This window comes from Triturus cristatus, chromosome 10 (assembly GCF_964204655.1).
Source record: "Triturus cristatus chromosome 10, aTriCri1.1, whole genome shotgun sequence".
In the NCBI taxonomy this organism is placed as follows: domain Eukaryota; kingdom Metazoa; phylum Chordata; class Amphibia; order Caudata; family Salamandridae; genus Triturus; species Triturus cristatus.
Genome location: NC_140593.1, coordinates 536,894,148 through 536,921,855, shown reverse-complemented (window position 1 = coordinate 536,921,855; position 27,708 = coordinate 536,894,148). Strand labels below are relative to the sequence as shown.

General features: G+C 45.3%; 1 protein-coding gene across 1 annotated transcript in view; it reads left to right on the top strand.

Annotated features, from left to right (window-relative positions):
* The window catches only part of GALNT11 (polypeptide N-acetylgalactosaminyltransferase 11), a 319,722-nt gene that overhangs the window by 246,764 nt on the left and 45,250 nt on the right, over nt 1-27,708 (top strand). Inside the window, exon 9 of the mRNA XM_085632014.1 lies at nt 2,543-2,761. Coding sequence (XP_085488140.1) covers nt 2,543-2,761 — 219 coding nt within the window. The remainder of the gene's footprint in view (nt 1-2,542; nt 2,762-27,708) is intronic.

Genomic DNA, 27,708 nt, shown 5'->3' with positions numbered 1-27,708 from the left:
GAAACAAGCATCCTGGACCTGTTTCTGGCTAACAGCCCTCATCAGCCAGGCTAACTTGAATCCAGTGGCAAAGTGAGCAAGGGACCCATGTCTGGGCATAGACTGCCAACTTAGGGTGAACAAAGCAAACACAAGGAGATGATGGACGGAGCGCTGAAACTTTTCAGACACTCACCCTCAGTCACAGATCTGGGTTGAATGCATCATCGTTCTTGAGCTCACTTTGCCACCCCAGTTCAGACACAGCTACATGCAAATCAGTCTTGATCCTGTGCCTCACGGGACAGTCCAGCCCGAACTTCCAATGTTCCAACTTTCCTGGACCAGAAACAAGCATCCTGGAACCGGTTTCGGGGTAACACCTCTCATCAGCCAGGCTAGCTTGGATCCAGTGGCAAAGTGATCAAGGGACCCACTCATGGGCATACCCTGCCAACTAAGGGCGCACTAAGCAAACACAAGGAGGTGATTGATGGAGCGCTGAAACTTTTCAGAACCCGCCCCCCTCCCCCCGAGTCACCGATCTGGGTTGAATCCATCAGTGTTCTTTAGCTCACTTTGCCATACCCCACTTTGTTTCATGCGTTGTATCCAATGACAACTATATTGCATAGTACATAGTCCTAACTACTATATTGGAACATACATATGGGTATATATAATAGATAAATACTGTAATTAATAAGATTAGGTTGATAATAGTAGCGGCAAAACTACTGCTATGGCTACCACTTTGTCCTTTTGGGCTCTTTCAGCTCTAGTTGTCCTGGAGCTGGTTGCAGGAGATCATCAACCTGATCCTCAGAGTAACTGGTCTTGGTGAAGTGGGGAAATCAACTTTTCCTGTGCCACAAGCCGCAGGCAAAGTCACATACTTACTAGCCCAAAAGTGCAGCAGGTGCTGTCCTCGCAATGGCGCAGCCTTTCTTTGCACGGTTCAAGGGCAGCAAGGCAGTCCTTCTTCGGTCCTTTCTTCTTCAGTGTGAACTGCGGAGCAGGCTGCCAGGGGTGCCCTGCTTATCTCAAAAAAGTGCCCTGAAGGGGCCACACGGTCACTAGCCAATGGGCTATTGGGTCCCCTCCTCTCTAGTGAGGAAGTTCCTGTAATGTGTGACATCTGGCTATCCCAGAGTGCCCATTCTTGCCCTTTCAAGATAGCACGCCCTTTCCTCGGTTGTTGGGAGCAGGTTAGCTCACCCTAGAGGTGCGATTACCAGTGGGCTACATGTCCATGGGAAAACCGTTTTGGGCACAAGTTTCCCTTACTTAGCTCTGTCTCCTAATTGTCTGCAGGAACAAAAGGCATGCTGCTCAGGGGTTGTCATAAGCAGATCTTCACAGGCGGCTTCACATTTGAAGCCTGCCTTTTGGGCTAACACCCTGAATGGACATCCTGTTCTGCATCACCTGCCTTTGTTTCCGGCCTGTAAGTCATTCACACGGCTCCCCGACAGTTAGAAACCCATCTATGTGTCCGCGCCTTTCTGCGGTCACTGTACTAGCTGGAGTGCCGAGTAGCAACTTTCTAAAAGTTTCTTATTATTATTAGTGACTTTAAATCTGGCCCTGGCATCAGTTCAGATATAATGTCCCAATTAATTGAATACCTTTCTTGACCAGGTTAGGTGGTTCCATTCAGGAGTTAGATGGGTTGGGGTGCCAACCGTTTAACCCTGTGTTTTCCAATGGAGCTCCTAACCTTTCCACAGCAAAAAAACTATTTGGAGGTGTTGCTGCTAAGACATATAGAAAATAATATGAAGCTCCCTGCTATAGGCCCTTCTTAGAGGAGACTTGCATACATTACTTAAGGGAAGTGGTGGCTTTGCCATAAGGTGTAATGGCAAAGTCTAACTGACGGTGTCACACACTGTCCTGTCAGTCTGTAGTGGCACTCGGGAGTCCATTTTGTCTCTTGTCACATGCAAGGTGGCACAATCAATGTTGCAGCCCTGGGTGAACACTCTGTCTTACGTGCCCTGTGTACCATATTCTAGGGACTTATAAGTATGTCACTACATCAGTCCAAAGAATGTGGGGGTGAACCTGCAGAAAGAGGTATTTCCTTACACTTACCATGAGAATATAGTGGTAAGCAATTTAATTGTAGGTTGATATTATTGATCCTGCTATAGCATCAAAACAACCCTTCCTTCCAAGGGTGGAGATTTAGTACGGCCTTGTGTACAGACCGACCTGCAAAGGCCTCATGTAAATTGAAGAGTGAAGAGCATCTTTGATTATACACAGACCTTTTGCAAAGGAAAACTCCATGAATAATTTGGCATTGTAGTCCCGGACATTAGGATCCATCACTTGTCTGCACAACAGAGCACTGCAGAGCTAAATGGAATGTGACTGAATTTGTTTGCATTGTTGAAACTTTGAAGATCTTATATACTTCCTTGTAACATAAAACCAGACACTAAAGATTTATGATTACGTTGGTCGGTAATTAGTATGCACTATTAGGTTGTCACTGACTCTGGTATACAGGGGGCCCATCCCTTAAATTAACATGTTATTTTCCTTTTCCATTTAGGAGCAGTATTTTAGTCTGAGGCCTGAGTTACGAGGAAAGGATTTTGGAGATATAAGTGAACGCCTGGCTCTGAGAACTAGATTGAACTGCAAGTCTTTTAAGTGGTACTTAGACCATATCTACCCAGAGATGCAAATATCTGGGCCCAATGCCAAAGCACAGCAACCTGTTTTTGTCAACAGAGGGGCAAAACGACCAAAGATACTGCAGCGTGGAAGGGTAAGCGCAGAATCTGCCTCTCCTGCAAAATGATTCAGTTGGTCTTTGAAGTATTTTTGATCGTGTCCCTTTGTAAATCTTGTCAATAATAAATTGCATTGCGTTCTAGACATATTTTAAAGTGCATGATTCTTCTCTGCATTGGGGTTGCAAAAATCAGTGAACCAAATATAACTAATGGCACAAACAGTATGCCAACTGCATGTACAAGCAGGATGGAAGCCTGGTTATGATTCACAAGTGCTCATTGGCTTCCACGATCCAAGATCCTCCAACCTCTCCTGCATGGAATGATTCACCTGCCTCTTCTCCATCTCTTCACCACAACTTACACATTTTAACGTCATCTACAGACTTCATCACCAGTGACATACATTAATTACACCAACAACCCCTACCTAAATCACACACCAATCATCCACTATAGTCCGCACGAGCCACCCAAGCAGCAGTGATTAAAGGACTTACTCCATGGGCACAATCGAGCAAAATCTAACCACTATCACTACCTCTCAATGAACAAACAAGATAAATTCACTTGGCTATCACCAATAAGGATAACATAAAGATAACAAATCAAATCAGAATATTTATTTAGCGCACATATCACCCGGAAGTCTCATGGCGATACAACACCTATCTCCCTCAAAGCATTGAATCTGAATAGCCAAGCCTCTGCCCCCGGCACACCAAAGACTACTCGAAGAGTAAATGTGCTGTCCACAAATCAGAAAAAGATAGGCAAAAGACATCTTGTACTGACAATCACACCAAACTGAAAGAAAAGTGTTCCTCAAGGAGAATACTCCTTGTAACAGCTGAATCCATTGATTAGACAACCAAAACTACAGAAGCCTTCAGCTGATGTGAAGCCCTGAACAAAGACACAAGACAATGTTTCAACTCGATGAAAAATCTATCCATACACCATACCTACGACAAGTGTCAAGAATTTTTAATGTTCCATGCTGCTCACTTTGTGGAATGGAAATTGACATGGTGCTCAGAGTTGATATTTTCAATGAATGCATTACTCTGCTCAGACACATTTTTTTATTACTTTGCCAAGCTAGAGGAGTTTTTCAGATTTCAGAGCAGCTCAGCTCTGGAATTAGTTACTAGTCGCTTTAAGATCTGCAGTTGGTCTACTGTACTTTAGGAAAGCCGTAGAAACGTAGCTCTTTCCTGTGTAATTGGCATTTACTGATCTGGTTGTTCTCGATGGCAGTCTGTCCTTTGTCTGAATAAGGCTCCAGCGCCAGGATACCTGTGGTGATAGTACGCTCTATAAATAGTATAAATAAATAAGACTGGTCTATAATTTTAGAGTTTATTTGTATCCACTAACGTTTTGTTGAACAGTTCAGTTATCTGTCTTTTTTTAAATGTTTATAGGAAGGTGCCACCTGGGGGTGAAAGGTTGATGAGCTTGCTTTGAAGCCTTGCAAAGTATATCGGTTGCGGTGGGATGACATTGTCGTACTTCTTTGACTACGTTTGTTACTTGTTCTTCAGAAATGGATACGTTCTCCCTGCTCACTGTGCCACTGGAACCAAGCTATACATACTTGATGAGCCCTAATAAGGGCAAAACCAGTCCAGGGTTGCTTGTGTTCTGGTTCAAAGAGGATCTAGCGTGGCAATTCGGCTGGGCTGTTCCATTGAAGCAGAGTCCAGACTAATTTGCCTATGGCTGGGTCCAATCTAAGGTGGCATGGTGGGCGAAAAACTATAGACTGCAACGTGACCCTAGCGATTGCCATTGGCAGAAGTTAATTCAAGCCTTCCATCCATCAACTTGTTTTTGTTGACATAAGTGTGACGGGTATACTTAGACATGGGTCCATTGCTCACTGTGTCACTGGGACCAAGCTATACCTGGCTGATGAGCACTAATAAGGGACAAAATTGGTCCTGGGTTGCTTGTGTTCCCATTCAGGTAGGAGCTGGCCTAGCTGTTTGGGCTGGACTGTTCCCATTAGAGCTGGGTCAAAACTGATTTGCATATAGCTAGGTCAAAACTGAAGTGGCATGTTGAGTTAAAAATTATGGATTGGGATGCGGCCCGAGCAGTTGCGAGTGGCTGAGATTAATTCAGGTATTCCATCCATCAGCTTGTTTTGTTGCCCTAAGTGTGACAGGTATGCCCAGACGTAGGCCCCGTGCACACTCTGCCACTTTAAGCAAGCTATAGCTGGCTGAAGAACCCTAAAAAGGACAAAACCTTTCCTGGGTTGCCTGTGCTTTCGTTCAGGGAGGACCTGGCCTGGAATTTCAGGCTAGACTTTTCCACAGTAGCAGGGTCAAGATGGATTTGCTCTCCATGGGACTCCTACTGGTGGCCAACTGACCTGGGACCCATCCCCACCCCCACTGACAACGGTAAAAACCTGGGCATCATCTTGGACAACAGACCCATGATGGTCAAACAGGTGAACGTCATCACCTCCTCCTGTTTCGTCATCCTATATTTGCTCTGCAAGATATTCAAATGGCTCCCCACCGACACCAGAGGCACAATCACCTGGGCCCGTCATCACCAGCAGACTAGACCTAGGTAACGCACTCTATACTGGGATCACAAATCCACTCATACAAAGCCTCCCGATCGCCCAGAGCGCCGCCGCCAGATTAATCCGCAACATCCCCTACAGTGCACACATCACACCCCACCTCGTAGAACTACACTGGCTACCAGTTCAGAAGCGCTACCAATTCAGACTGCTCACCCAGACAAGCAAAGCCCTCCACAACGCCAGACCTGCCTACCTCAACCACCGCCTTAACTTCCACCAACCTACCAGGCAACTGTGCTCAGCCATACTCTATCTTGCACAGATACCCTGTATCCACAGAAGCAGATCAGGAGGATGCTCTTTCTCCTACATCTCAGCCAAAAGCTAGAATGACCTTCCACATCACATCAGGAACTCCCCATCACTACTTGAGTTCCGCAAGAAACTAAAGATCTGGCTGTTCAACTAGGAGCCTGATCGGCCAACTCATCTACTCCTGCGCCTGGATACCCACCCCTCAGTGTGATAAGCGCGATTTACAAGTCCACCTAACATAACATATGGCAGGGTCCAAACTCCAAGATGACACGTTGGACGAAAAACGATGGATTCGGATGTGATCCCAGCGATTGCCAGTAGCTGAGATTAATTCAAGCATTTTATCCCTCACCTCATTTTTTTGTCTAAAGTTATCCCTGCTGCCTTGAGAGCTAGGACTCCGCAGATACTTTGAGGCTGTCCATTTGTTGAGATCACCGATTTCTTAATGGAGGAGATTTTATCTAATAAGTACATTTGATATTCTTTGTGTTTGTCCTTGGATTGGAAAGGACTTTAAGGGGGGGAGGGGGGGGGGGGGTTGGGGTTTGGATTAATAATTAATATAATAACAGGAAATGGTTATTTTGGCATGTTTATAGTATTTTGAAAATGCTCTTGTAGAAAGATACTTTTGTGGTAACAATATTGTTATTGCACTCATTGTTGGTGATTTAAGGGCAGATAGCACTCCAGTTCATTTGGTACGTCTTATCTTTCCAAACCTTGAAGAATTTCTTTGGTCATCGGATTGTCAGAAAGCCTAGGGTTTTATGAGTCTGTCCAGCTCTATTAGAATTTAGGTATAAATCTAAATTTTTAAGGATATCAATAGCAGATAAACAGTATCATTTTGGCTTTCAAAGAGTTTACCTCTAAACGTTGTTGAATATTCTGGGCAGGCTGAATTAATAGCTTAGCATAGAGTGGATTCTGGAACCCCATTTAGTGTTCTCGGCTTGAAGAGGATTGAGGCATTTAATTTTTGAGAGGTTGATGATTACTACATCAATTATTCTTTCCTCAGTGTGTGTGTGTGGGGTAAGTGGATACCAGTTCATTTTGTTTCTAAAGGTTTCTTATCGGTTGCTGTTTGGTGGCACACACGCCAAAGGACGCGGAAGGTCACCGCAGCGGACGCACACCCTTGGAAGGACTGCAGTGAGACTCAGCATGTCTGCGATCTCTCCCGATGATTTGCGGCTCCCGGGTCCTGCAGCCTGCCCACATGTTGGCAATACATGACGATGACCTCAGGGCAGGGCACTCAGGAGCCGAGTGGAGCGAGTTAGTTGGAGTGCACTTCGGTGGTTAGGAGGAGCGGAGCGGCGGAGGAGGGGTGTAGGTGAGGCCCTAGGGCTGTGGTTGTCCCCCAGCAGGGCGCAAGCGGCCGGCATAAGGCCGGTGCGGCTTGCTTCTCCTGGGGGTCCTGCATGCCACACTCCCTCAGTCGCCGTACCTCCATAAATGGACTGGCAATCTCCTTGGTTGGAAATCTCCTTGGGGGCCTACTGCAGAAAATATCTAAAAGGAATTGGATTAAGTGTGCATAGGAAGCTTGTACTGGCTCTAACCCCTTTAGCGAGAGTATGGTATATAATGTGCATGTCTCAGTATAAGGTTAATTCCATGCTAATATTAGGGATCTCAAAACAGAATAGGTTTGTGTTTTGGGATTTCTGCATATAAGGAGTTTCAGTGGATTAGAGCAGTTACTCCCTCAGTCGCATTACCTCTGGCAGAACTGATGATGGAACACCCATGGGGGACCATTATATCTAGTATCATCTGTGAATTGATGTTCAGCCAGGTTTCAGTGTGGATTTGAAGTTACGAGTTGAATTCAATAATGGTGTCTGAAATTAATACATGATTTGCGTTTGTTGATTTATAGTTATGTAAATCACATTTTTTGTGCGAGGTTGGAAAGGTGTATCACATTTGTAGTGCTAGTCCCTGATGAAGTGGGCAAGATTGTTTTGCTGTCTGATATATTAAATATTTGTTATAGGCCATTGAGAGCTAGTGAAAACACATTGTGTAGAGTCAAAGTGAGAGATTATTGAATATCAAATTAAAATTAGGTTGAGCATAGTCAATCAGAGACTAATATTCAGAGAAGTCAAATGCAGACTCACATAAATGAAGCAATCGTTAAGCACTATTTTGTTCAGGCAAACAGGAATATCCTGCTCAGTAGAGTTGAAATATTCTGTTGGAAACTATTAAAAAATAAAATGTTTAGCTTTTAATTTGAAAAACAACTGTAAAATACAAATAAGTAGCCAGTTTGCTTATGGTGCTAAAGTGAAAATCAGGACTCTTTCATGAATTGAATGAGTGCTGTTTTTGTCTTCTGTACTAGGCGTCTTTTCTCGATTGGCAGATGGTCCGTCACCGAGTATTTTAATCAAGATAAGCATTCTATATCAATCTAGGCTTTTGTACAACAAATTAATATGCCAAATTGAGTCACTGGATCTAAGTCCTGGTCACTGTGTCTTCAAGTAGATAATTGAGTCCATGCACACCTTCTAATTTTCTTAAAACAATTCTTTATTGTTCTTTTTATGTTCTAGAAAGTCAAATAAATAACTGTTTTAATAAAATAAGAAGGCGTGGATGGACTCCGTTTTCTAATTTTAAGATACAATGACCAGGACTTTGCTTCAGTGACTCAAATTGGCATATCAATATTGTACTAAATCACAGAGAGTTATAGATTGCATCTCTCAATTACTATATAGTGTTCTCATTTGTGGGTTTGTGATGGTTGACCCAGTACAACTAGTTTATCTGGCTCAATTTACCACAGCTGTTTTTTCTGTAATCAGTGGTCCACCCATCCACCAGGTTTGAAGATCCTCGGCAGGTGGGATCTCGCTGCCTTCAGTGGAGCCACTGCTCTAGTTTCCCAATTGAAGTCAGTAAAGCTTTGCCAAGTGGGCGTCATGGTTGATGCACCCGCTCAGCAAACTCCCAAAGCTGGAGTTAGTTCTTGAAAAACAAAAAAATCCAAATGCCACAATGTGCATGGAGTTTTTAACCCCTTCCCCGCTCATGACGGAACCACTCCGTCATGAGCCACGGTTGCCGTGTGCTCATGACGGAGCGGTTCCGTCATGCCACGACCGTTGGCGGCCGCTCCGCCCACGCGGCGCTGTTTCCCCGCCTGTGCGGGGGGACAACGCAACTGGGCGGAGTCATGACGGAACCGCTCCGTCATGAGCACAGCTCAACCGTGGCTCATGACGGAGTGGCTCCGTCATGAGCACAGCGCCACCGCGCTGCCCCCCCGCACCCCCCAGCGCTGCGGCGGAATTCCCGCCGCAGCGAAAGGTTTAAACATGCTTGTAATGGCCATTCAGTGATTTCCCTACCTGGGAACATGGAAATCTAGTGACAGTCGTCCTGATTCAAAGAGGGCAGGATGACGTTATTGTGGGCGGGCATATTCATAGTCCTTTGCATTGATGTAAGTAATGAGGGCATGTAACATGTTGTGCTGAGGTAAAGAAGCACTAGGGCGCCATCTTTAAGCTTTCCATATATTGCAGGCAACATTAGCTGGAAATACCCCCATTGGGCAGTCTTGATGGATATATATGTTAAGCAATGTCCTAGGTACAGACAAGAAAGCTATACTCTAACTTTGCTAAATTAATCACTTGTGTTTAGCCAAGTGGGGGTAGCAGGTCATGGGAAAAGGACAATATTTCATTAGGATGTGTCATTGATAATAAAGTAAAGATTTGCTTTGCTTGTAAGACACTATCATTGAGATGATGTTTGCAGAGTACTACCGCCCAGTTAGCTGCTGCTATTGAAAGGATGTTTGTGCACACAATGTTTGAAACTCAGGTGGTTGCATTACACTTCTGGTTCAGTATGAATTTCAGGACTTCACTTCTTTGGTGGTGATCTTCAAGGGAAAGGTCAAATGATCAACACTAGTTCTTCGAGGGAATTTCAGAAAGGTACCTTGAGAGTGTGGGAGCCCATATTCAGCAGCTGCCAGAAATAGACCAGCCAACCCTGGCTGATAGGTCACATCACTGGAGAGATCCAGAGGCAGAAGCGCTTGGCCACCAGTCACCTGAAGAGCCAGGGAAATCGCAGCCAATCTGTAGACAGAGGCAGGGACACCTTGGTAGGGTCTTGGTGGCATATTTACATTGTGTCCTCCACAAAAAACTGTTAAGCAAACTACAGCAGACAGATCACAGGGAGTGGAACGGACAGGTAAAAGGAGAGGGGGAAATTCCAAGGGCAGAGAAAGCAACTGGCGCTATTCTAGGTATTATACCACTGTAACCATTTTGAGTTTGTTAGATCAGATTCAACATAATGAAACTCCCTTACTCAACTTGATTATTCTGTTATCATGCTGACTGAATAATTCATTAAAGAGCAAATGCTGTGTGTGACATTGGGATTTGAAAATACCCAATTCTGGAGAGTTGCTTGAATATTGTCCCTGTAAGTATGGGCATACTTCAATGCCACTTCCTGATGCCAGCCGAAGGGGTTTGAAGAACAGAGAAGCCAAATCAGGTACTCAGGTGCCACTTGAATCCTTTTAGTGGATCTTAAAAGTGGTGCCTGCTGATGGGAAACATAAGGGGATACACATGTCTCTAAGCGCCATAGAGTGATAACTGACATCTGGGTCACTCATACTGTAGCATTGGGGCTGTCAAGTACTGCCTGCTAGTAGCTGAGGTTGATGGTGGGAAACAATGAGTGTGGCCAGTGTGTGGAAGGAAGCCTATGTAAGTGTGAGTGCAAAGAGGCAGGTGCTTGCTTCTTGGTGTCCCCAACCCAAGCCCAAAGAAATGTTTGTGGTCCCTAGGTGCTTGTTCAGAGACATTTATGCCAGCAGATTCTTTACAGTGCCAATTCTCACGTCCTAGGTGTACAGCAAGGTCTACAAGGAGCACAGAAAAAAGATGGAAGGAGTTTTTCTGGTCTGTTGTCTGTGCCCTGATCACAGACACCAACAGAGCTTTCTAAATTGCCAAAAACGTAATTAAAAAGTAGAGTAGAAAAGGATCCTGTACACCCTTACCTCTAACCATTATAGAATAGCAGTGGCCATAGGTGTATAGCAGGTATATATATATATATATATATATACTGCTCACAGTTCCATCGGGTAATCGTACCCGTAACAGACGACAGCACTCACGGGGGAGAGTTCAAAAGAAATTTATTTCTAGAACTCCGGGCAAAGACGCGTTTCGGCACTTAGCCTTCGTCAATTTCTGCATGGAAACGCCTCGGCCATTTCACATTAATAAAGTGCATTCAAGATATCCGGTATAGAGACAGAAAACAGACTAATCATCATAGGACAACTAATCATAGCGCCATCTTAGAGTGTCTAAAACGGAAGGGAAATAATGCAATAAATTTAGCAATAATTCCACAATAATACATTAATATGTAAATCCTTAATACCACATGAACGCTCCTATATAGGAAAGCACATGAATTAAATCTTGCCCATAGATGGGCATTAGTATTCTGCCTCAAGGCCAAACTCGGTTGAACGCACCCACATAGGAGAGTAATGCATAAATCATGCCCATGGATGGGCCAGTGCTCTACCTATGCAACAGGACTCAATAAAACTTGATCAATTAGCACTAAATATCCATACACATATAGTACATTTTTGTGTGCGAAAAAGGAAAGTTAGTACAAGAAATGGAGGAGAAAATCATCATAAATATACAATGTAAACCAGTTTCTCCCAAGTGTACAGCAAGCTCTTCACCACTATTCAGACCCAGTGGATTCTTACTTTGCAAGTCTATGATATAGCGTGACTCTAAACGCCTAAGTCTCTGTATCCTATCCCCACCTCTAGGGTTTTGTGGTACGTGATCTAAACAGAAATATGATAGGAGATCCTTATTTCGACAGTGCATCTTGTTGTAATGTCTCGCTACTGGGTATGACTCATCCACATTGTTTATCGCCCTCAAGTGTTCGAGGATCCGTATTTTCACCGGGTGGATCGTGCTCCCGATATAACGGAGCCCACAAGGGCATACTAAACAGTAAATAGCATAAGGAGTGGTACATGTAAGGAACTTGGTGATCTTTTTAGGTGTACTGAGGCCAGGAACATCATAAGTTAAAGTGCGTTTGCTTTTCTTACAGGCTTTGCACTTGCCACATGGGTAAAAACCATTGAGTGTTTTAAACGATGCCCTACTAGGTTCTACGTCATAATAGCTATGGACCAGGTGGTCTCTTAATGACCTAGCTTTTCTAAACGTAACCAAAGGATTCGTTGGTAAATCTTCCTTGATAATGGGATCAGTAAGGAGGATGTGCCAGTTTTTTCGCAATATCCTCTTGAGTTGGTTGGCATTTTCGGAGTAAGTAGTGATCATGCGGAAAGAGCCAGTTCGAGGCATATGAGCTGCAGATTGTACACTTAGCATAGGTCGCCATCTGGTGTTGGGCCCGGATGTTTGCAGTTTGTTTTTCTTCTTGGACAGTCTTTGGAAGTCACGAGTTTGGTGACTCCTCCTTCGGTCCGTACTGCGCATGGGCTTCGGCTCCATCCTCAGATTGTTTTTTTCCGCCATCGGGCTCGGATGTGATACTTCGTGCTCCGGCTTCGAACTTCTACGGTTCCAGCCTCGACGGAAAATCCTCGATTCTTCGAGTTCCTTCATCATCTTCATCTCTCGAAGCGGCACTTTTCTCCATCCCGTACATCGACACCGGCCTTCGGGCCCTCCGCGACTCCGGTCCCGGCCGATGGAAAGGACTCCGTTCAAAAAGTGCCCAAAATGTGGGTCTAAATTTCCCCACACCGACCTCCATCAGGTGTGTAACCTTTGCCTCTCTCCGGAACACGAGGCTAGAGACTGCCCCGCCTGCAAGTCTTTTCGATCGAAGAAGACCATCCGAGATCGAAGAGCTCGACGCACCATGGCGCACTCATCCTCGGCAGCTCCACCGGACATCTTCGGAGACGACGCCGAAGCTTCGGGGCAAACACACACCGAGCAGGAGGAAGACGTCGTCAGCGCTTCCGAGGCCAACAACTCCGACGTGGAGGACGTTACACCAGCGCAGCGGGCCGTGAGTACTATGCCCCCTCCCACCCCCGCGCCGAAAACCAAAGAGACTCAGGTTACTCCCTCGCCTGCCGGCCTGGGCAAAACCAAAACCAAAACTTCGATCACCCCACCTTCGGGCCCGGTGTCGAAGCACCCAAAGTCTCATGGCAGCTCGGGATCGAGCCAGCCGACACCCGGTGCCGAAAAACAGCATCCGGCACCGAAGACTGCAAAATCCAGCTCGACTCCGAAACCACCGGTGCCGAAGCCTGGACACTCGGTGCCGACCAAACACAAACACAAATCTGTCGGCACCGACGCTCCGGCGCCGAAACATCATTCGACGCCAAAACACCCGGAGACCTCAAAAAAGCATGGCGCACACAGACCATCGAAACCCCCGGTTCCGAAATCACCGGTGCCGACAGACGACTCGACACCGTTGGCTCTGTTTACACCAGACCCTCTACAAAAGACTTTGTCCAAAGATCCAAAGACTGGGCTTTTGACTTTAACTACCAAGAAAAGACGCCTTGATGCTCCGGCTCCTCCTCCTCCACCCAAAAGGAAGGACTCTGCTACTTCTCCCCTCAGAGTGCCCTCCCCACCACCGCTTCCCCTACCCACACCTCCTCCACCGCCTCCACCTCACAGGTCTCCGCCACCTTTACCTCACTATGATCCGGCCCCATCCCCAGATCCAGATGAGGGGGATCCGGACAATTACCCGGCGGACCCCCCAATGGATCCCACTCCACCAGGGACCCCAGATCCATGGGAGGATTACAATAACCCTGATATACCCAATGTACCTCAGGACGACCTATACCCATCAAGGCCGTCTCCTCCAGAGGACTCCTTAGGGTTTCATCATTTAGTGCAGAGAGCAGCACACTACCATGGGGTGGACATGCACAGTGAACCAGTAGAAGAAGACTTCCTACTGGATACATTTGATATACAAGACAAATCCACTTCCATTTTACCCATGCTTAAGGGTGTCACCAAGCACGCTACAGAGGTGTTCAAAGACCCTGTCAGAGCCAGAGTACTGAACCCTAGAATAGAGAAGAAGTACAAGGCGGCACCCACAGACCCTGCTTACATCAAGGGCCCTGCTCCCCTAGATTCCCTAGTTGTCTCCACAGCTAGGAAGCGGGCTAACTCCCAATCCTCAGGAGATGCCCCACCGCCAGACAAAGAATCTAAACTTCTGGACGCGTCTGGTAAACGCACCGCCTCCCAAGCTGCAAACATGTGGCGCATTGCAAACACACAAGCACTGCTTGCGCGATATGATAGAGCACACTATGACGAACTAGAGGCTCTTATGCAGCACCTTCCAGAAAAATACAAGCACAAGGCTCATGACCTTATACAGGAGGGTAAACTAATCACAAACACCTCCATTAAGTGTGCCCTCGATGCAGCCGACACTGCTTCTAGGGCCATAAATACCAGTGTCCTGCTTCGCCGCCACGCCTGGCTCAGGATCTCAGGGTTCAAACCAGAAGTCCAGGCATCCATACTCAATCACCCCTTTGACCAGGAAACACTCTTTGGGCCAAAGGTAGACGAAGCGCTCGAAAAGATGAAGAAAGACACAGACACAGCAAAGTCTATGGGGGCACTCCAAACACAAGCCTCCAAACGTTCCTTTCGACGCTCGTCCTTTCGTGGCACAGGCAGAGGCTCCTCCACCGATAACGCCTCTTCCTCCTACAAGTCCCCTCCTCAAAATACCTTTTCAAAGGGCAATCAGAGAGGTGGTTACAGGGGTAACAACAATAAGGGCAGGGGCAAAACCAACAACACCCGTTCTGCCACCCCCCCCGCACAATGACTCCCCTCCGCTCCCCCCAGACCATTCCACTCCGGTCGGGGGCAGACTACAAAACTTTACCCACGTATGGGAGTCCATAACATCGGACAAATGGGTGACCCAAATTATTCGGTCAGGGTACTGTCTAGAGCTAACATCTACCCCACCCAATATCCCACCAAGGCACCGTCCAATGTCTCAAGAACATTCCACACTGCTCAAACAAGAGGTACTTTCACTCCTGCAAAAACATGCTATAGAGCAGGTTCCCGTCAACCAACGAAATCTAGGGGTCTACTCTCTATATTTCTTAATACCAAAGAGAGACGAGACCCTCAGACCCATTCTGGACCTCCGGCCTCTAAATGCCTACATACACTCAGACCATTTTCACATGGTCACTCTACAACAAGTCCTCCCACTCCTCTGCCAGGGAGACTTTCTCACAACCTTGGATCTGAAAGACGCATACTTTCACATTCCAATACACCCCTCTCACAGGAAATACCTCAGGTTCGTGGTGGACGGGCAACATTACCAATTCACGGTTCTCCCCTTCGGGGTCACCACCGCACCACGGGTGTTTACCAAATGCCTAGCAGTAGTAGCAGCACACCTCAGACGTCAACATATTCACGTCTTCCCTTACCTAGACGACTGGCTAATAAAAGCCGCGTCCTACGACCAATGTGTGCAGCATACAAACAGCACCATCCAACTGCTCCACCAGCTAGGCTTCACGGTGAACTACCAAAAGTCCCACCTCATACCATCTCACACAAAGCAATACCTCGGGGCCACTATAGACACCTCCAAGGGTATTGCCTATCCAAACTCAGCCAGAATCACAAGCATTCAAGCCTTACGCAAAACATTCCTTCCTCAGCACTCTCTTCCAGCAAGAGTGTTTATGAAGCTCATAGGAATGATGGCGTCTTGCATTTTCATAGTGCCCCATGCAAGACTCCACATGCGTCCACTTCAAGAGTGCCTAGCACAACAGTGGAACCAGGCCCAGGGTCAGCTGACGGATCTGGTGTTGGTGGACGGCCGCACACATCACTCTCTGCAGTGGTGGAACACCACAAACCTTTCCAAAGGGCGGCCGTTCCTGGACCCGGTTCCTCAAGTGACTCTAACAGCGGACGCATCGCTCTCCGGCTGGGGAGCGCACCTTCTACACCTCACCATGCAAGGTCTATGGACGCCACAGCAAAAATCGCTCCACATCAACCATCTGGAGCTCTTGGCGATCTTTCTAGCCCTAAAATCTTTCCAAAAACAGATTTCGGGCAAAGCAGTCCTCATTCGCACAGACAATATGACTGCAATGTATTATATCCAAAAACAGGGGGGGGACACACTCTCCCCAGCTCTCCCGCTTAGCCCAGAGCATATGGAGATGGGCAATTCCTCAAAACATCTTTCTCCTGGCACAGCACGTTCCAGGCGTACAAAACACCATAGCAGATCTGCTCAGCAGACAAACGCAACAAATACACGAATGGGAACTGCATCCACAAGTTCTTCACCCATTCTTCCAACAGTGGGGGCATCCTCAGATAGACCTCTTCGCCACCCACGAAAACAAAAAATGCCCAAGCTTCGCCGCCAGATACCCACACCCATTGTCCAAGGGCAATGCGATATGGATGAACTGGTCAGGCAGATTTGCATACGCCTTTCCACCTCTCCCACTAATTCCATTAGTGGTCAGGAAGCTACAACAGCACTCACTCACACTCATTCTGGTAGCTCCGACGTGGGCCAGGCAGCCGTGGTACACCACGCTACTACAACTGTCAGTGGTACCACATCAAAAACTACATCTATCCCCATGCCTCCTAACCCAGAACCATGGAGAAATCAGGCACCCGGACCCAGCTCAGCTCAACCTGGCGATCTGGCTCCTGAAATCCTAGAATTCGGATACCTTAACCTTCCCCCTGATTGTATGAACATCATCATGGAAGCCAGACGTCCTACCACTAGAGCATGCTATGCCGCAAAGTGGAAAAGATTTGTAATTTACTGCCGTAACAATACAATCAACCCTCTAGATGCATCCATACAGCACATCATATGCTATCTACTCCATCTTCACAGGTGTAACCTGGCATATTCATCCATACGCCTACACCTAGCAGCGATCGCTGCTTATCTACAAAACAGGCAGCATTTATCACTCTTCAGAGTGCCCGCTATTAAAGCCTTCATGGAAGGCCTTAAACGAGTAATTCCTCCCAGGGCACCACCTTCCCCTATATGGAATCTAAATTTAGTTCTTACACGACTAATGGGTCCGCCCTTCGAACCAATGCACAAATGTGAGCTACAGTTTCTCACCTGGAAAACAGCTTTCCTTGTAGCTATCACTTCCCTTAGAAGGGTTGGTGAAATACAAGCGTTCACCATACAGGAACCCTACATACAAATGCATCACAGCAAGGTCATACTTCGCACAAATCCGAAGTTTCTGCCCAAAGTCATTTCCCCCTTCCACCTCAGTCAATCAGTGGAATTACCGGTCTTCTTCTCGCAACCCCAATCTGTTGCAGAAAGGGCCTTACACACACTTGATGTAAAAAGGGCGTTACTATACCACATACAAAGAACGCAACCCTTCAGGAAGACTAAACAATTGTTCGTTTCCTTCTCTCCACCACATAAAGGCAACCCCATTTCAAAATCAGGGATAGCTAGGTGGATTGTAAAATGCATACAAATTTGCTATCAAAAGGCAAAGAGAACATTATCTGTTCCCCCTAAAGCCCACTCTACAAGAAAGTTAGGGGCTTCTATGGCTTTTCTAGGGAATATACCCTTAGATGACATCTGCAAGGCAGCCACATGGTCTACACCGCACACCTTCACAAAACACTACTGTGTAGATGTGCATTCCAAGCAGCAAGCTAGGGTGGGCCAGGCTGTACTAAAGACACTTTTTCAAACAGCTGCAACGGATACCGGTGGTCGCCGCTAAGGTTGGGTACTGCTATATAATCTATGCTAAGTGTACAATCTGCAGCTCATATGCCTCGAACGGAATATGCTACTTACCAGTATGCATCTGTTCTTGGCATGTAGAGCTGCAGAGTTGTACACGCCCACCCGCCTCCCCGGCTACCTGTATCCGTTCCAGTACATCTTATTTAGATACAACACATGGGCTTCTCACTGTTATTACTACGCTCCATCATTTCCCTGTTGGCGAAAAACAATCTGAGGATGGAGCCGAAGCCCATGCGCAGTACGGACCGAAGGAGGAGTCACCAAACTCGTGACTTCCAAAGACTGTCCAAGAAGAAAAACAAACTGCAAACATCCGGGCCCAACACCAGATGGCGACCTATGCTAAGTGTACAACTCTGCAGCTCTACATGCCAAGAACAGATGCATACTGGTAAGTAGCATATTCCTTTTTGGACTTATTCACAACTTTCTCCGCAAATAAGTCTCTTCTCGGGATCTTATTAACTCTATCTAGGGCACTAGATAAAACTGCTTCGCTATAGCCTCTTACTCTAAAGCGTTGCATGCTCGATACTGCTGCCTTTTGGAATTCATTATTACTGGTGTTATTCCTTTTCAGCCTAAGTAGCTCTCCAAATGGGATACTATCAACCAGTTTTTTGGGATGGCTGCTGGTTGCAAAAAGGGTTGAATTCCCTGCAGTGGTTTTCCTATAGAGTTTAGTCTGTAACTGTCCATCATTTACATATACGGTAAGGTCCAAATAATTCACCTCTTCAGTACTTACTTCACCTGAAAATTTTAGGTTTACATTGTTACAATTTAAAACATCAATGTATGATTTGGCCAAATCTGGTGGACCATCAAACACTATGAACAAGTCATCAATATAACGGTACCAAGCCTTTATCCTCATGTTCCAAAATGCATTAGGCTCCGCCCAGGCCACCTGCTCCTCCCACCAGCCAACGAACAAGTTTGCATAGCTGGGGGCGAAGCAGGTCCCCATGGCGGTCCCCGACATCTGTCGAAACAGATGTTTTTGAAACAAAAAAATATTACGAGTCAGGCAAAAATTGACAAATTCCAAAATCATCTTGTTATGTTCATAGAACCTCAAGCCACGAGTTTCTAAAAAGAACCGTGTGGCTTCAAGGTCGTCCGTGTGTGCAATGCATGTGTAAAGGCTCGTAATATCAAGAACCATAAGGCAGTAACTAGCTTGCCATTCAATTTCATCGATGTGTGTTAAAAAATCTTTTGTATCTCTCAAATACGATTTCAAAGTAACCACATGTTGAGAAATTAAAAAGTCAACATACATAGAGAGATGCTCCGTGAGACTACCCTGGGAGGCAATAATAGGTCTCCCTGGAGGATTCTTGATGTCTTTGTGGACCTTAGGCAAGTAGTAGAAGGTAGGGATAATAGGATTTAAACATCTCAAAAACAGATGTTCCTCTAAATTTAGTTTATTCTTTTTGTACCAAGAAGAAATCAACAAATGATAATCAGTGATGCTCTGATTATACATCTGTTCACTGGTTTTTTCATAACATACGGTATCATTCAATTGACGATATGCTTCAGTTTCATACTGGGTCTTAGTCATCAACACAATGTTCCCCCCTTTGTCCGAAGGTTTGCAAACAAGTGAGGTGTCCTTAGATAAATTATCCAACACCTTCTGTTGCTGCTTGGAGAAGTTCGTAGTTCTCTTCCCATGTTTGTTGTCATAACGTAAGCGTGTAAGGTCTTTAATCACAGCATCGGAGAATGTATCAATTGCATCAGTAGCCATTTGTGGAAGAAATACTGATGCAGGTTTAAATGGACTGGAGCCTCCACTTTGTTGAATTTCACATTGAGCCATGAGTTGTGTGGAGCTAGTGTTAGTATCTTCAGTCTCAGTTCTTAAATCCTCCAGTACTCTCAAAGTTGCAATATCCTTACCAGTCAATGTATCTTTTGCAGTTGTTCTAGGACTAGGATTCACATTTTGTCTGGTGGGAGGTTTCAACTTGAAGTATTTGTGTAGCTTCAGCTTACGAGTAAATTTAAACAAATCAATTCTTGTCTGGGTGAATTCAATGCTTTTCTGTGGGCAAAATGAGAGACCGAGTTGTAGGACCGATTCTTCTTCCATGGTTAACACTCTCGGAGTCAAATTAATTATCGTCAGGTTTTGTTGCTTCATTTCCGTTTGTTGGAAAACTTCTTGCTGCGGGTCATGGGTGGCGAACCTTCGAATTTTCTGGCCCCCGCCCCCCCACCTCGTCTTCCTCTTGCTGCCCGTTCTGGAGGCTTGCCTCTGCCTCCCTGCAATTGCTGTTTCCTGATAAGTCGGAATTCCTCGTGAAAAGGAGGTGCATCCATTTGAGCCCCACTCGCTCCATCTTCATTAGAGGATTCATCGCCCGTAATTTCCGATTCTGATGTATCTGGGGCCACTGCTGATGGTTGGATTGTTTTTTGTCGTAATTCTCTCCTGGGATTGTCATATTTCTTGGCAAATGTCAGTATTCTGCCTTGGCTATAATCTCTTTCGTCCCGATCAAATTTCTCTTCTTTACGCTGTTTTATTTTTTGTTCATATATTTTCAATCTTTTTTTCATTTGTTCACGTCTTGTATCCACATTGGTTTGGTCTTCCTCTTTACATAGAACGTCCTCCAATTCTTTAATCGATGTTAAGGCCTTATCACGGTCACTCCATGCGAACCGTACAAGTATTTCAAGCATTCCCTTGCAGGACTGGGCCGTGTGTTCCGCCCATGCATCCAACAGCAAGGGGTCCGGATTTTCGTACGCCGGTACTGTATAAATGCGAAGGCCTCTCGGAACTCTGCCTACCTCCAAATAGTTTTGGAGGTGTACACCCCCGCTTGTCGTGCACCCGTTCGAGAGTGCAACTGGCTGGTGTTGCGGAGCAAATATATATATATATATATATATATATATATATATATATATATATATATATATATATATATTACCTACTGGCGGTCGCCAGTAGGTAGTTATAGTTAGGACCCTGTTTCCATAGGAAATCCGCAACATTCTATTTGGAATAACTTTGGCGCCGGTCGACGAATCCTCGCGAAATTTTCAAAATAGGTGGGGCGCTACGCTCCGCTCTTACCCTGAAAGTCTCGGGGGGATTCGTCAAGCGGGGGCTGAGAAAAAAGGGGGGTCCCAAAACGCGTTTTTCCCATGCATTTTTCCATAGGACCTTTAGACACAGCTACAGCCCGAACGGCTGAACAGAGTTACTTGAAATTTGGCAGAGAGGTAGTCCTCAGGTCAAGGAAGTGCCTTTTGTAGGTCTGGTGTAAATCTGTTCAGTAGTTCCTGATAAAATAGCATTTAAATCAATATATATATCTGTGGCAGCTTACGGTGCGCTTACCGTGCGCTTACGGTAAGCTTACCGTACGCGTACGGTGACGTGCGCGAGCGTTATTCTGATTGGCTGTTAGATCTTAGTAAACATTCGAATCGGTCGAAACCAGGAAGCGGCGGCCGCCACTTTCTCTCTCGCACTCTGAGGGGGGGAGGAAAAACAAAGGCAAAAAACATGTAAAGGGGCGGTTTAGACAGCTCCTAACCACCTAGCCTTGATGAAGGTGTCCCCAAAGATCTCCCATTTACGCCGATTACGCTTACCGTACGCGTACGGTAAAGATTAATTAAAAAAAAAAAAAATTATCCCCACTCTCCCCACCCCGTGTGCAAATGTTGCCCGAATGGCACCATTTGTGCATGGCATACTTTAACAGTAGGAAAAATAAAAGAATCCCTTTTCCAACGAAGCGCATAATATGTCCTCCATGTGCGCACGGTGCGCGAAGTGCATCGTGCGTACATGGCCCATCCATGCGTAACGCGTGCTCACTGTGCGCGCACGGAACGAACTGCGTTAAGTGGGCGCGCACGCCACGAATGGCGTAAAGTAACTTAGCATTTAAAAAACCGTACAAATTCACTGAAAAAACCATAGGTTTCACACACGTTATAGTTAGGAATTAGCATTTAAAAAACCTTGCAAATTCACTGAAAAAACCATAGGTTTCACACATGTTATAGTTAGCTGGACATTTTACTGATAAAAAACCAATGAAATTCCCCCGTTATAGTTAGTGCAGGCAACTATAACTCACGCGACCGCAATCCTCTGCTGATGACATATGTGTCTTTATGAAAAAAAAATATTTGTAATATATGTATAGCTAAAATTTAATGGAAGAAGACATGGGCAAATAAGTGTCTAAATACAGTATTAGCATCAGCAGAGGATTGCGGTCGCGTGAGTTATAGTTGCCTGCACTAACTATAACGGGGGAATTTCATTGGTTTTTTATCAGTAAAATGTCCAGCTAACTATAACATGTGTGAAACCTATGGTTTTTTCAGTGAATATATATATATATATATATATATATATATATATATATTCACTGAAAAAACCATAGGTTTCACACATGTTATAGTTAGCTGGACATTTTACTGATAAAAAACCAATGAAATTCCCCCGTTATAGTTACTGTAGGCAACTATAACTCACGCGACCGCAATCCTCTGCTGATGCTAATACTGTATTTAGACACTTATTTGCCCATATCTTCTTCCATTAAATTTTAGCTATACATATATTACAAATATTTTTTTTTCATAAAAACACATATGTCATCAGCAGAGGATTACGGTCGCGTGAGTTATAGTTGCCTACAGTAACTATAACGGGGGAATTTCATTGGTTTTTTATCAGTAAAATGTCCAGCTAACTATAACATGTGTGAAACCTATGGTTTTTTCAGTGAATTAGCAAGGTTTTTTAAATGCTATTTCCTAACTATAACGTGTGTGAAACCTATGGTTTTTTCAGTGAATTTGTACGGTTTTTTAAATGCTAAGTTACTTTACGCCATTTGTGGCGTGCGCGCCCACTTAACGCAGTTCGTTCCGTGCACGGTTTTTATCAACTTTAATAAGCCCTGTACATTTGGTGGCCTTCGGCCACCAAAAGCACAGGGGGTGAGGTCAATGTGGATAGTGTTTTTTTTATTTCGATTTTATAATTTCATGTTGCCAAAATTACGTTTTTTTTCTCTATTAATAAGCCCTGCACATTTGGTGGCCTGCGGCCACCAAAAGCACAGGGGGTGGGGTAAGTGTGGATAGTGTTTTTTTTATTTTTATTTTTTTACCGTAAGCGTACGGTAAGCTTACGGTAAGCGTACGGTAAGCGTACGGTAAGCGTACCCCGCGAAATTGCCGAAAAAAAAATAAAACCGTTTTTGCTCTTGGGGGATGTTTGGGGACTCCCTCAACATGACTATGTGGGAGGGAGTTGTCAAAACAGCCCCGTAACATGTTTTTGGCCATCATGTTTGATAAACAACACTCAGTGCGAGAGACAAAATGGCGGACGCCGCTTCCTGGTTTCGGCCGATTCGAATGTTTACTAAGACCTAAGAGCCAATCAGAATCGCGCTCGCGCACGCCACCGTAAGCTTACGGTAAGCGTACGGTAAGCGTACGGTAAGCGTACCGTAAGCGGGCTCAGATATATATATTGATTTAAAGGCTATTTTCTCAGAATCTACTGAACAGATTTACACCAAACCTACAAAAGGCACTTCCTTGACCTAGGGACTACCTCTCTGCCAAATTTCTAGTAATTCTGTTCAGCCGTTCGGGCTGTAGCTCGTTCTAAAGGTCCTATGGAAAAATGCATGGGAAAAACGCGTTTTGGGACCCCCCTTTTATCTCAGCCCCCGCTTGACGAATCCCCCCGAGACTTTCAGGGTAGGAGCGGAGCGTAGCGCCCCACCTATTTTGAGAAATTCGCGAGGATTCGTCGACCGGCGCCAAAGTTATTCAAAATAGAATGTTGAGGTTTTCCTATGGAAACGTGGTCCTAACTATAACTACCTACTGGCGACCGCCAGTAGGTAATATATATATATATATATATATATATATATATATATATATATATATATATATATATATTATATATATCATCATACACACTAGTCTCTATACACAGAACGGAAAGATACTCCGAAGTTTGACCTCCCCCACCAACCAAAGAGCGGCGTTATTGAAGGACATCTTGCCTGACCATGATACCTCTTTCATGTTCAGGTTAATGGCTCTGCTGTACAATAAACCAGTTCACACTTTCACAAAGGCACATAAATTGAGTACCATTAAATTTAGTAATAAGAACACCTTATGCTGAAAACGCATAGAAGTGAGGTACTAGGTTCTGTTGGACAGTATATAAAATAAAATATAATGCACAGGGAGATACTTAAGCTGATTGTTTAAACCAAAAACTAGAGAGGCACATACAGAAAATGGTTCATGAGGGTGGAAAAGCTTGACATCTCTTTTCAGTGGGTCCTGTTTGTTGTCAAAATAGTTCCTCAAAGCTCCACCTGATTCTAATCTGTTCAACTGCTGTGTGGATGAAACCTTAGGTATGTACTCCTTGTCTCTCCTATTTGGCTCTCTCCTTTGCAGTGTACATGCCTTAATCGGCTTTGTGGAGGTTTGGTCTGTATCTGAGCAAAGCTGAGGAAGTCTCATGTTTTTCCTTGTGTCTTGCCTGCCATTCTGAATCCCAGAGGTCACTCTGGCTTATTTTTCACAGTTCTCCCGCTGCACTTCATGTTGAAGTATATTTGATTAAATATCCCGTTGAAAACTACAAAATGTGTTGCCTTCTTCAACTCACTGCTCCTGTCTCCACACTAATCAACTTCACTTCTAGGAAAGTTCACTTTTTGGATAGTCTTGTTTTGTTTCTGTTGCAAGTGTAGTGCTATCCATTTTATTTTAGTTGAAGGCCCTGTAAATAAACCATCATGACCGGGCTGCCTTCAGCTGCCACACCTACCATCATACGGCCAAGTGATCCAGGACTTGATGAGTTAAGGATAGCACCTCTTCTCTCCTCCCCACATCTCGTGGAGCAGAGTGCTCAGTCTAAAGGAGTAGTGCTCATAGTCCGAACCCCATTTTTTAAATGCGCTTTGTGTCAGAATTTGCTTTCAAGGGCCAAACTATAGAGTCCCACACAAGGATTCTCCATCCACGCCCAGTAAGTCGCAAAGCCAACCATGAATTCATTTTTCCAGTTAAAGGCAGGATGGAGTCTCCAGGACTTCTCTGATCCCCAATGGGAACAAATATACTCGCCCAGTTCCTTACGGGGTAATCTTTCCTTTGATGAATCTGTGTGGTCCTCACGCGACTGCCGCACCCATGAACAGGGTCCCAGCAGCCGAGCTCGCACGGAGTATGTCAAAATATTTGACAGACGCTCTGTGCACTGAAGATGTTTGTTATTTATAACCTTGATACAGTTTGCAGTATTCCTTTTGCCTGAACCAGTGGTTCCACCTCCTCACTTATCGTTGTGACTAAAATAGAGAATATGTGCCTGACAGTCCCATTAAATTAACTTTACCACAGATGTGATGCAACCCCCCTCCTGCCTTTCTTTAAGGTGATCAGTTTTATTTCACTTTCTCATTGTTTCATAGGGAGATGGAATATGTGCAAAAACTGATCGAATTTTGTTGAAGCTGTACAAAAAAATTGTTGAGGCTAGGATTACATCAACAGATGTCCTACATTTCTAAAAATAACATATTTCCTTAATATTACTTCTGGTGTGCGCCAAACGGCTATTATTTCCTGCCAGTCAATTCTTAATTGACTGCTTCTTCGGTGTCAAAGCTTAATAAATAAAAGTGAATAAAATAAATTTGACTTATGAACTCTTGCACTCATATTGTACAGCGTGCATAGACAACCGTAGAAAAGTAAGGCACCCCTACCAGAGGAAGCAGAAACATGTAAAACAGCCCAGACATGTTCCTTGCCAAATCCAGGACCCACAGTACCCTTCTGGTGAATCTCTTAGGCCCAATTATAAGTTGCACCATGCAGCGGTGCTGAAATCTGTGTCCAGATTTGCCCATTCTTCCCTGTAATTGCACCGTGCAAATACAGCTGTTTATCCCCGTAATGGGGAATAACCAAGCAGACTCATATTTACTGGACCCTAATCTGCATTGTTAGCGCTGATTCTGAAGATAATTTAGTTCCCAGCAGATGGCACATGGGAGTGAGAGTGAGGGTTGGGTCAGGGTCCGGGCCGGCTGTGGGCCAGATTAGGGAACATTGCAATTTTCCCCTGTCTTCTACCAGATGGTCTTAAAACACAAAAACACCCATATTGCCATCAGTGTGCAAGCTTACCTTTAATGTGCTTTTTCCAGCAAACATGTGTGCACATGCTGTGCATTCTACGCCCCAGTCATCTTTCTTGGGGATCTCAGCTTGAGGCACTTTGGCTGCCCGGCATTCACATCATGTGAGCACGCAATAGTGTCAAAATTCACCAAGAGCCAAAAGCCAGTTTGCATTCCGGCATCGTGGGACATCTCTTCATGGACCAGTGAAATGCAAGGTCCAGACTTCATTGATGTTGGGCACACGTGAAATGCAAGGTCCAGACTTCATTGATGTTGGGCACACTGGTGGAGAGGAGGTGGTGCTCCCAAGCACCACAAAAGCCAGCGTGCATTCCAGCCGCACCGGGCATCTCCTCACGGACCTCAACGCTGCAAGGTACAGACTCCTTTGTGGTTGGGCACACCTGGTGGACAAGAGGAGGGAATACAAATGACCACAAAACCTGCTTTCATTCTCACAGTGAAGGACACGCCCAGGCAAAGACCGGGCCAAGACAGGCCCTTCTAAACCCAAGAGACTGGGCTAGGCTTGCCCCACCCCCCTTCACTTGTAGCTTCCCAGTCACCCTCTTTTTAAAGAAAATTTGGTCACAACCAGCATAATACCTTGTTAGACCTGGCATCCTTGGTGTGGTTTACCCTTTGTTTTTGCCTCTACCATTTTTGATTGTGTGCTGGATTTTGTGTTTGCTGGTTTAGGTACTCTGGACACTTTGCCACTGCTGATCAGTGCCAAAGTGTAAGTGTTCCCTGTGTAAATTGTGATTGTGATTGATTGGTTATCCGTGATTGGCATATTTGATTTACTGGTAGGTTCCTAGTAAAGTGCACTGTGTGTGCCTAGGGCCTGTAAATCAAATGCTACTAATGGGCCTGCAGTACTGATTGTGCCACCCACACAAGTAGCCTTTCAAATGTGTCTCAGACCTGCCACTGCAGTGTCTGCACGTGCGGTTTTTAACTGCCATGCCAACCTGGCAAGTGCACCCATTTGCCAGGTTCTAATCTACCTTTTCTTACATGTAAGGCACCTCTACGGTAGGCCCAAGGTACCCCCATGGGCAAGGTGCAGTGAATGTGAAAGGTAGGACATGTACTAGAGTGTTTTACATGTTGTATTTCGTTTTTCACTATTGCAAGGACTAGCTCTCCTGTAGGCCTTCATTGGAGCTGCCTTGTAACATTTTATAAGAGTAACCTTCGATTGGGAACAGCTCGAGATTTGGAGTTTGGGCTAACTGTACTCGGAATTTAATAACACACTGTACAGATCTAGTGATGTCATGTTGCTTAGCTATTATTGGAGTTCTTAGTGTGAGAATTCTGTCTATGGACAGTTGAAGGAGAGCTCAGAGTTGTAGATGCTGCTCCACGCTGGGATACTGTGGAAATTAAAGTCATTTTCATAACCTTCAGGACTCATCTTTTCACACACCTTTTAGTAAAGATGGTTGTTAAATTGTGTATTTGAAAATGCCACTTTTAGAAAGTGTGCATTTACTTTATTAACCATCCTGTATGCCTCTGCCTGCTTGTGGATTCACTCTCTGGTTTTAGACTTACAAGGGGCAGTTCGTGCATTCACTCTAGACACTCGCACAAAGGGAGCTGAGGTGTGACCTGTGTATGCTGATTGGCCGTCTTGGGCTAGAGTGGTGGGAGGAGTGGTCACTAGCCTCTGAAAAGGCTGTGGCTGCTCTGCACAATGCTGTCTCCACCTCCTGCAGTGAAACTGGACATGGGAGGACAGAACTGGTTTTACTGAGTAAGAGAGACTTTCTGAACAAAGATTTCAAAGCTAACAGTGGTAAAAGTACTAGACCTAAAGTTCCTGAACTTTAGATTGCTTCTGGACTAAGAGGACCCTGCCAAGAAAAAGAGCTGCCAGGAGACGTGCTGCCCCCTTTGCTCTGTGTTGCTTTTCTGGGTGGACCTGCAGTTGCTGCTTCTGTCTGTGGGCAGT